The sequence below is a fragment of the Abramis brama genome, assembly GCF_963993115.1.
Source record: "Abramis brama genome assembly, chromosome: 5".
Lineage (NCBI taxonomy): Eukaryota > Metazoa > Chordata > Actinopteri > Cypriniformes > Leuciscidae > Abramis > Abramis brama.
The window spans coordinates 13,324,054-13,335,400 of NC_139967.1; the positions used below are offsets into that span (position 1 = coordinate 13,324,054).

Consider the following 11,347-nt stretch of genomic DNA (forward strand, 5'->3'; position numbering starts at 1 on the left):
AATAAACACAGAAAGTGCCCCAGTGTTTATTTTGAACAATACATTTAGTTTTTTATTCTCCAACAAACAACTTTCATTCAACATTTTTGAACATATCTTTATTTAATCAAAAATACATTGAAAGTAATATTGTTATATAACTTCTATTTTTTTTATACATTTTAAAATGTAATTTATTCCTGTGATGGTAAAGCATTACTCCGTTGTGCTGCTTAATACTTTTTGGAAATGGTCCATTAACTTTCTTTACTGTCACTTTTGATCAATTGAATGCATCCTTGCTGAATAAAAAGTATTAATTTCTTCATCTTTTTTTTAAGTTATAATAACCGCAATCTTTTGAACAGTAGTGTGCATTTTTAAGTGGCTCAAGTGTCCAAATAGTTTTGGGGCAAAAATAAGATAACCAAATTGTGCTGCATACAGCATACTGATTACCACAGTGTAATGCAGGTCTATGCAAATAAGCTGATGTTTAGGATGTGTAGTCAGTCGTAATGGAAGCAAATACCATGGAGGTTTAAGTAGCAAAAATAGCATGTGTAGTTCTGTATTTACATTACAGCTATTTCAGTGCAAGAAACCTGTGCTAGTAAGTGATCTTGAAAAACACACAAGTACACAAACAAATGTTTATTTGGCAACCTTGTGTTCAAAAATAATGCAATTTAGAAAATTTTTCAAACAGCACCAACTTCTTCATTAAAACCTCGTGAGACATTGCTCATGGGAGTTTCACTTCCGGATGGTTTGAACGGGCGCCAAGAGCTGTAGGACTGAGCGGAGCCGATTAAACTGCGGTTTGGACTAACTGTAATGATATTAGAGTAAGGCAAAATACTTCCTCAATAAACGAATTATAAAACAAAAACAACTTGATGTTTCCATTTATGCAGCACACAACAGCATCATGTCAGACAAAAGTAGAAGAGAGAGATTGGATGTGTGTGTTTAGAAGAGCCTCAGTCCAGCTTAGCCCTCAAGTGTTTGTTTTTAACATGATAGGGTTCAAAGTTAAGGGTTGGCGGTTCACTGTCTTCAGGCCATTGAAGATCTGAGTGTGTGTGTTAGAATAGTTTGAGTCCAGATTTGAGTTTGCTCAAATCACTGTGAGTCCAAAGCGGCCCATCTGATCCACTGGCACCTCTGGTCTGAAGGGAAACACTGTGGATAAAAATGCACTTTTATGAAAATCACATTACAACATAATAGCCATAATAAGGTTCCATTTCAAATAAATGCTGCCACAACATGTTCCAAACTTCTAGTTAAAGTTTCTACCTTTTAGTTGTCAGGGTTACAGCAGGTGTTATGAAGGTAAATGTAAGATTTTTTTAAAGACAAGTTATGGCCATAAGGAATAAATTGAAGGGAAAACAATACCAATATGTTCTCTAAACGTAAACCGCAATAAACTTTTGACAAAATCACAACATAACATTCAGATCTGCATTTCAGAAATGCTGATTCATCCAATAATTATACAAGTATTTATGAACAAGTCACTGAATCATTAATTCAAACCTATTTGAAAATAAATTCATTTAGATTAAACATTTTAAAAAGTCTGCAGCAATTAACAAAAATCGTGATATCTTTTTTTTTAAAAACAAAACAAAAAAACTGTGATTCTCAATTTACCCAGAATCGTGCAGCTCTTCGTTTTAATTTATTGTACAAAAATAAAACAAAAATTAAGGTGCATTTATTAGAGATAATCAATGACACAATATGACGTCTTGTATTCTACAAAACTGATTAAAATGAAGTGAGTTTATGATTACTAGAGAACAAATATCTGCCAATGGGCATAGAAAAATCAACTGACATCAAAGGGAAGTTTCCATAACTTGCTGACATAATTTTTCTTGTTCTACGCATAAACTCACTTCATTTTGTTCAGTTTTTTCATCTCAAGCAAAAGTATTTTGATTTTCATTTTTTGCCATGCATACAACCATACCAAACCAAACTTAATGCCATGACTTTTTGAATTTAAGACTTTCTGTTCTGATTTAAGACCTTTTTAGGCCTTCGTTTGGGTAAGGGTGAATTAAGGGTGAAAGACCGGCAGAAATCCTGTTGCATTTAAGCCTAAATGCTTTCGAATGTACTGTCTGTACATGGCATACATGTCCTCACCTCCTGTTGCCATGGTGCTGAGGGAGTTGATCTAGCTCCACCTGCTGGTCGAACACAGTAAATGTAGAATAAGACTCCACCATCAAACAGGAGGGGTCTTCTGGTTGTCCTGGAACCTTTCCTAGCGGGTACTGTTTCCAGGGGACTTTATCTGATTGGACACAAAACCATCAGATTTAACTCAAACCACATCATTCAAGAACATCTCAGGATTTAGGACTAATTTACCAACTACAGCTAGTTGAGGAGAAAAATAAGGTGCCCTCAGTGATTAGCCAGATGTTTTGAGCTGTCACTCACATTGAACCCCCGCTGACATAACTTGTGCTAGTTCATCCTAGTATTTGGAGTTGTGGAAACAGAAGTCCCCCTTGTGCAATGACTGCAGAAGTGTGCAGATGGTCTGAATTTATAAATGAATGTATTATTCAAGTAACAGGTGTCGAAGCATTACATTTATTTGTAATAAACTGTAGACAGCACAAACATCACATTTCATAAACAGAAGGCAATCCATACACTAACTGCATTGTTATTTTAATACTTTTTATTTATATAAAATTGTAGTTTTATTAATATTGACAGATTTATTTTTTAAATTTTCATCTTTCGTTTTAATTTATTTTAAAGCTAGGGGAAGTGTTTTCATAAACACTTTCTGTTATACTGGTTGAAACAGGAGGTCTCCCATCCAGGTACAGACCAGGCTCAACCCTGCTTAGCTCCAGTGGGCAACAAGTCTGGGTCTACAGGGTGATATGGCTGTTAACCATGCTCTTATTCAAGCAAATGCTTTCAAACCATTCAAGCGCGATACGACACAAAAGAGAAACGCAGTTCAGTACTGGTGCATGTCTGTGAATCTCCTGTCTGTGTGACTCACCTGTCTGTGTGACTCACGACTCGTGCACACAGAAAGCCGCTTCAGACATCGCTCGAATGGACAAAAAATCTGAACTGGTCTGACTGGGCCAATGGAAAAAATGTAGCCCCTATTTATCGAAGGGAACAGCTAAATTTGGCATTCATTATAATGGGTTTATGTAAAGATTGTCTTAAGTTCTCTTAAATTAAATGTTATATTTTTTACATTTAAAGCTTTCAATTATACTGAATGGCTATAATTAATGACTAAAAAAAAAAAAAAAAATCAATTTCATATTGGCATCGGTGATGCCTTATTTCATATATATATATATATATATATATATATATATATATATATATATATATATAAAATATATATAATTTCATTTTTGCTTTTAGTAGTTTTTGTACTTTAACGCAACTTATTTTATATCAGTTAGTTGCTTAGGTAGCAGTAAAAAAAAAAAAAAAGTTTTTTAATCTAATATTTATATATATTTTTATTTTATTTCAATTTAAAAAACTTTTTTTTTAAATAGTTTTAAGTTTCAGTTAAAACTGAAGTACAATGGAAGGAAATGTGTATATGACACAGGGCTTCAGACTGTGACCAAAATATAGACAATGGGTGGGAAAATGTATATATGCATGCGATATGTATGTTTCATGAACAAATTATTCTTTTAAGTCTGGTTCTTTTAATCGATTCCATCCCGATTTATGAAATTTGACCTTGCTCGTGAGTTAGTGGATTGAATCAGGCTCGTACAATTGACCTAACCACTGAACTGCTATTAAAGGAATAGTTCACATCAAAATGAAAATTCTATCATTATTTACTCACCCTCAAATTATTTCAAACATGTATGAATTTCTTTGTTCTGCTGAACACAAAGGAAGATATTTTGAAGAATGTTGGTTACCAGACAGTTGATGTACACCATTGACTTCCATAGTAGGGAAAATTGAAGTCAACTGTTTGGTTACAAGACATTCATCAAAATATCTTCTTTTGTGTTCAACAGAAGAAAGAAATTCATACATGTTTGAAACAACTTGAGGGTGAGTAAATAATGATAGAATTTTCATTTTGAAGTGAACTATTCCTTTAATAAATATTATTATTAAAAAATGAAATCTTTTACAAAAAAGCTGGTATGGGACTGTTAGTGTTACCTGTGCACACGCTCCATGCTGATCCTCGTAATGCAGAGTTTCTGTCCTGTACGGTTTCTGTGCTTAGCTTTTCCTGGAGCTCCTCTGTGGGCAGAGCCTGCAATGATACGGGGGTGTGGTTAGATGAGTGTGTGTCTCTGCTCTGTGCGGCATTCCTCTTTAGTCTCTCCTGGAGGTTCTGTAGGGTGTACACAGGCTGAGCAGGGTCTGAGGGTCCAGGGGAAGAGTTTCCATGGTAACCCTGTGTATAAATGCTGCAGAGCTGAAGCAGGTTCTGCTGAGCGTCATGTGGGAGAGGCTTATCCATGTCACTGAAAATCCTTAAAAGGCAAGAAGTAAGATTTGATTAGTTACCTTCACCCACGCTGTATATGCGAATATGCATACGCGTGTGCACACTCACTGTCGCAGAAGGAACGGTGTAGCGGTGCACGGTGCGTTCACACATGCAGAAATCAGATTCCGCCATGGAAACTGTAATCTGTTCAGAAAGATCCTTTCCTTTGATATTTTTAGTCGCTTGTGAGCCTTCAATTCACCTGCTACAGACATACACCGAGAAGTTTACACTCTCAAACACACTTTTAAAAAACAATGGGTCTCACTCACTAAGGGTGCGCATGCACAAATCAGCATACAATTTCTCGAACAAATGATTCACCAATACACCCCTTTCATTCTAAAATTTATGAAAAATGCAACTGAAACCTCACATATGCAAAAATCTCATAGGGTGGACTAATAATCATGTTGAGATGAAACTTTATACACAGATATTTAATGTTAAATATACCATGAAAAAGTCGTCTGTGCATATAAATACAAAACAATCCATGCAATTATTAATGAATGAGACCCAATTAGTTTGATTTTCAAATGATAAAACAATAAATTAACTGTTCATAATAAGGCAAAAAGATTTTGGACACTTATTTCACGAGATCAGGTTTTCACAACAAGGAACGTCTTTTGTTAAACTGTTTTGTTTCAATCAATATATCCAATGTTTGAGAATTTGGCTTAATTTAGCACTTTATCAACTAAGATTTTGCACACTTATAATTTTTTTATTTATTATTTGTTGACAAAAATTTGATGGTATTTTATTCAGAGTAAAACTGACTAAAATGAATGAACATGACATGACAAATGAGTTTTAAAATGAACACTGCATTCTTAGTTTTAATGTGGCCTTCCTACTCTTAGTGTGGCTTAAGTGTCCAAAAACTTTTTAAGGGCCACTGTATATACAACCACAGGCACCAAGAGGACATCTCAGATTCATACTTTTGCTGTTGCAGAGTAAAATTTCGGAGATCCAGGAGGCAATGTAGTAAGTTCTGTGACTGGACGGCTCATTCGAGAGCTCAGCGAAAAGTTTGTCAAGGATCAGATTTATAAAGATGGATGAATTCAGGACCTTCAATAACGGCAACCAGAAGTGCAAAAACACCCGAGGAAGACAAGGGGCGAACACGTCGTCGGAGTCCTCTACAGAGAGAGATAGAGGCTAATTTAATTTGAGTCAGCAAATTACTGCTTTATAAACAAGATGCAGTGCATTTGTACCGGAGGGGTCAATATCCAAAGACTCCAGTTGTTCTGCAGTGGGAATAAGGAATCCATCCTGCATTAAAACATCAGCAAAGATGTTTCTGTAAACACAGACAGAACAGCTGGCGATGAGACACATACTCTTTAACCTACCAGAAATAAAGACTTGCTAAATTGAACACATGCACAGACCTGGCCTCTGTGGCAAAGTGTTTGATCTGCGTTAGGATCCAGCTGAGATCAGCGCTGGCATCCGGCCACATGTCACGCTGCCTTCCCTGCTTTGTCAGGTCTTCGTATGTCTGCCAAACACACCAAAACAATAGGCAGCCACAGCTCACATTATTATCATCTCAACTAGAAACTACTACAGTGTTTCCCATAGATTAGAAAGCAATTTCTGGTGGTGAAGGGGGTGGGGGGCATGTGTTGTTCCACCCAAAGGGGGTGGTTCAAAATAATTCCTTCGTTAATAATTCGTTACACAGTAATTCGTTACAATTCCTTCGTTAATAATTCGTTATGAACATAACATTATTTATAATAAGTTTATTTGATCCACAGCTTATATAGTGTTTTGACCTCGACAACCCAACTGCATTTTACAAACAAACAAACGTTAGTTAACTTACTAAAGAAGGCGCAATCGCTTGTTTGCTAAGGGTCGGGTCGGGGCTCCAACATTAACACACTGACAACATGTATTCAAATATAAAATATTTTTTGATCTTGGATGATCTCGTTTTCATGGAGACAGACGCGGTGTGGGGCTGTGTGCGTGTATGCGAGAGAGACACGTGAGTGACAGAGAGACGGAGGGAGAGCAGGGAAAGGAAATGCAGTGAACGAATATGCTGCACGTTTTAAATAGCGGTAAAAAAATTTAATGAATAAAGAAACGCAATATGTGGCGGCCGGTGTTGATTCTATGGCGCACCGCCACGAATTAGTCTATGTGTGGGAAACACTGTACTACATTAGTAAAAGAAACAATCTTACCAAACATCACCAATCATAACCTTTTAAAGGTTTTATTTTTTATTAAAATGTAGCTCATGTCAAAATTTTGACTACTGTTTTAAGAATTCAATGTATTCATACATTTTACTCATTTGACATACTTTTGCAATAATTCTATTTAATAGGGAGGTAGGCATATTCGGAAGAGTTCCAACACTCGACTCTGTGTCAGAAACAAAAGCTCATACTGCCCTCTGCTGGTGTAAATTGGGATAGAATACACAATGTAACATTAATCCCAGACTTACCTGAAACTGTTCCTGTTCATAAGAGTTGAGCAGTTCTCTGACTTTTTCTGAAAGGTAGAGCATAAGCAGAGAACTAACATTTAACCGTTTGCTACTTTTGATTACAATATAATATACAATATTATATTATATCATAATATTATATACAATCTGGATGAGGATGAAAGAGGAAGCTGGAAATGGCTGGATGACAGGATTTTGTTTAAATAAGAAATGAATTTATGAAATCCAAATATATATATATATAATGTGTGTGTATATATATATATATATATAAACTGTGACGCAGTTAATCTGGTTCACATCTTTTTCTTTTCTTTTTTTTTGGCTAGTAGAAGTTCGGAATGGCCGGAAACTTAAAAATTTAGTAGCCAATTTGGCCGATGAGTGAAAAAGTTCATTTCAATTTCAAACCCTGTATACAATACAATTCAAAAGTTAGGCTCACCAAGGCTACATTTAATTTAACAAGTAATACATTACAAACAGTTATATTGTGAAAAACTATTACAATTTAATTTGTTTTCTGTTTATGTTACAATATAATTTATTAAATTTACTGAATTTTCATCAGACATTACTCCAGTCTTCATGATCCATCAGATATTATAATCGTCAAAATATTTTCTTTTGTGTTCAGCAGAAGAGAGAAATTCATACAGGTTTGAAACAACTTGAGGGCGAGTAAATTATGACAGAATTTTCATTTTGAAGTGAACTTTAAGTGATTAGAAATACCCTTTATACACTACAAAGGTATTTGGTTTTTTCAGCCTTGTTCCAGTTTCTGAGGTGTAAGAATAGCATGAAAAATCTGATCAGTCTTTCATTTTCCCTCCCTGTAGTTCCACATCTTTGCCCAACCAAGGGATTTTTGAGTGTAAAAGGCTACTCACTGTGTGCCTCAATCTCTTTCTGTCTGCTGAGTAGATCTCTCTCGTGTCTTTTAACAATCTCCTCCTCATCCTCCTCTTCTGATGAAGAGTTCCAGTCCTCTGCCAGCTGACTGCCCATCTGGCGGGACCAGTACTCTTGATGCAACCAGTCCAGCACAAATCCACAACCTGAAGAACACAAACACTACAATGACATTTGCAGCAAACAGAGAAGTGGAAGCATGAGCTTATCTAACTTTGAAAGTGCATGCACGTAAGGGAAATACCGTATCTCACCTTTTCGGCACCACTTTAATGATGGAAGTCTGCGGTGTGTCAGATCATGCCTGAGGTTTACCACCCACTCTGGAATATTTATCTGCCAGAGAGACAAACTGTAGTCAGACGGCAGTTATAGCAGATTATGAAAGACGTTCATCCGAGTAGATGCGTGACTTACATTTCCGGCTAACCTTCGCAAGGGTCTGGCGACTTTTTTCTGTTGCCGTTCTGTGATGAGATTAACAAACCTGAAACACATCATACTCGTTCAGTGATTTTCACTTCAGTAAAGTCAAATGCACTGATTTGCATGCTTTAAAGGTTGTATCAGTGATTTCAGGCCCAAATTTTTTTTAGCACATTCATCTTTCCTAACGATCCGCTAGCTGCCCGCCCCATAAGCATGCCGTCAAAAAAACGCGTCTCTGTAGGCAGCCTAGGCTCTGAGATCTGAGATCAAGACCAAAATAAATAGTGTTCCAACCAATCACCGACAGGGGGAGGGTGTTGTGAGGTTTTGAGCCAACTTCTTCTTCAGCTCCGACTTCGTGTGCAGCCGTGCACGAGCACAAAACCTCACAACACCCTCCCCCTGTCGGTGATTGGTTGGAACACTATTTATTTTGGTTTTGAGTGGTTGGTGAAACCAATTGTTTTTGTGTGCAGATCTCAGAGCCTAGGCTGCCTACAGAGACGCGTTTTTGTGACGGCATGCTTATGGGGCGGGCAGCTAGCAGATCGTTAGGAAAGATTAGATGAATGTGATCTTTTTTTTTTGGGCCTGAAATCACTGATACAACCTTTAAGCGCACTTGGATGATAAACGTACCGAACCAGCGCCATGCCATAGAGCAGCACAAGATCACTGGCCTCCAGCTGACCCGTGCTGTCCAGCACCTGACATCGGACCAGGTCCGCGGTGCTCTCCACGGCCACCGGAGTGCTTTGCCCAAACCTGTGGCAACAGACAGAAAGTCAGAGACAACACTCCACACTGTCCTAATCAACTCGTTTAAATTGAAAGCTTGAAAAACAGTTTGAGAAAAACATAAAAATAAATAGTTCACCCAAAAATAAAAAATTCTGTAATTTAAGGTGGGGTAAGCGATATTTGAAAAACACTGTTTGAAAGTTGGTCAGACCAACACAACAACAAACTTGTAGCCAACCAGCATTAGTAAATCAGTGAATGATTAGTAAAATTATGATCTTTTTGATGAAATCTGAGAGCTTTCTCTCCCTCCATTGACAGCTATGCAACTGACACTTCAAAAAGTTCATAAAGAGATTGTTAAACTAATCCATTTGAATTGAGCGGTTTAGTCCAAATTTTCTAAAGAGACACAATTTGTGTTTTAGATTGAGATTTAATTTAGTCTTTTAATCACATATAAACATTGATCAGCGAACATAAACAGAAGCTCAAGTGAACCTGCTTGATGCGCAAGAACCTCATTGGTTCTTGCGGAAGCTCAAACGTGCTGCGTAACACGAGAACGAACCTCACTGGTTCTCGCACATCAAGCAAACATACTTGAACTTCCGTTTACCACAACTAATGTGAGTTGATGATTGTTTATATTAGAATAAAAGCCTAAATCCGTTCAACATATAACATGATCGTGTATCTTAAGAAAATTTTGACTAAACCACATGAATTAGTGTTACGATCACTTTATGAACTTTTTGAAGCGTCAAAGTGGTAGTTGCGTAGCTGTCAATGGAGGGACAGAAATCTCTCAGATTTCTTCAAAAAGATCTTCATTTGTGTTCCGAAGATGAACGAAAGTTACAGGTTTGTAACGACATGAGGGTGAGTAATTAAAGACAGAATTTTCATTTTTGGGTGAATTATCCCTTTAAGAACTATTATGACAGTTAGTCTTAATTTTTTAATTCAAATTAGACAAATCTACCCTTTTATGTAACTGACTTTTACAATTTATGACCTGAGGCCGGTTGCATAAACATATTATGTTAAGACAGTGTCTTAAGTTCTAGTGTGACCCAGTAGCAGTTAAGTCAGGGGCAGTCAGTCTACCTATCGGTATCAAATTAGGCTACACTACGTTTTTATGTAACTTATTTAAAAAAAAAGAAAAGAAACTATGAACAGTCTTTAAGAAAAAAAATAGATGTCTAACTTGTAAGACTAGTCTAAGCAGTTTATCCAACAGCCGGTTGCAAAAACCATCAGAATTTGGATAAAGCCAATATAATCTATTTTAGGACCCTCACAATTTATTGTATTTTTACACTATTTCAAGGGGAATTTGACCAAATTTTAGCACATCCGCAGAGCAAGAATGCTAAAGACAATACATCAGATGTCACGTGACCGGCGTGATCTCCAACACTATACTCAAAACATCAGATCCATCCCTGACCACTGTGACGTTACCTGCCCTTCCACGCGGAGATCCTGTGCAGCGCGTGTTTCTGCAGTGCGGGCTCTTTGGAGTACAAATACTCCATCACATGCTCGTACTCGGCTTTGTTCATCCAGGCCACGACGTGACGCGTCTTCCCCGTCGTTTTCTTCTTCATCGTCAGATTTGTATGCTTTCAAATTATGTAGGATATGGACCCACAGCGGATAAATAAGCATGTGCAGCTAGAGTCGGGAAAAAATGAAACATACGATTCATGTAAATCTAATGTATCCTGAACACACCACGGTCCTACGCCCCGCCAGCGGTGCGGCAGGTTGAACGTTCCCCTTGAACAAAATGTTGAACAATGGTTCCGTGCGTAACGTTACCAACCAGAATTCTACAAAAACAGAGGGTTCAAAAGAGAGCTGGGAATTATAATATTAATTTAAATTAATCAAATTATTGCTATAGGTGTAGTCTATGGCAATAAAGAACAGTTTACTCAAACTCTTGGTCAGTCAAAATGATTCAGTATTAGTACAATGCTGATGAGCACGATCAGCCATTTTCAGAGAGATACGTTTCAAAGCAGTCACATTAAACTTCCAGCTCTTCTGATAAAACCCAGTCATATTTTGATATTAGTATCACACATTGAAACGGAGAGATTCTAAGATTAGTAACTCTTCTTCATAAAACACTGAATTAACATTCAGTACGGACATAAAGTAACATGCTACTATTTTTGGACCTGCTACCATGGCACACGAGTAATAATTTAGTAGCCTACCATTGTATCAAAGTACCA

General features: G+C 37.0%; 1 protein-coding gene across 1 annotated transcript; it reads right to left on the reverse strand.

The window, feature by feature from the left end:
• Positions 1-618: 618 nt before the first annotated feature.
• las1l (LAS1 like ribosome biogenesis factor) lies at positions 619-10,890 on the reverse strand. The gene is made up of 13 exons (XM_084114389.1): positions 10,566-10,890; positions 8,994-9,119; positions 8,343-8,412; positions 8,180-8,261; positions 7,904-8,071; positions 7,008-7,054; positions 5,932-6,041; positions 5,755-5,840; positions 5,473-5,676; positions 4,589-4,727; positions 4,186-4,505; positions 2,143-2,293; positions 619-1,164 (listed from the first exon to the last, which is right to left on the reverse strand). Exons 1-13 carry the CDS (start codon positions 10,709-10,711, stop codon positions 1,068-1,070), a joined length of 1,746 nt encoding a protein of 581 aa, XP_083970515.1. The 5' UTR covers positions 10,712-10,890; the 3' UTR covers positions 619-1,067.
• Between the last annotated feature and the right edge of the window lie 457 nt (positions 10,891-11,347).

What these genes read in the sequence shown, in the direction of transcription:
- las1l (XM_084114389.1), bottom strand. Translation starts at nt 10,711, where the DNA reads ATGAAGAAGAAAACGACGGGGAAGACGCGTCACGTCGTGGCCTGGATG. An exon ending in ATTAAAGTGGTGCCGAAAAG is followed by an intron (nt 8,072 to 8,179) that starts GTGAGATACGGT and finishes TGTGTTCTTCAG; the next exon opens with GTTGTGGATTTGTGCTGGAC. An exon ending in TTTACTCTGCAACAGCAAAA is followed by an intron (nt 4,728 to 5,472) that starts GTATGAATCTGA and finishes GTATGTCTGTAG; the next exon opens with CAGGTGAATTGAAGGCTCAC.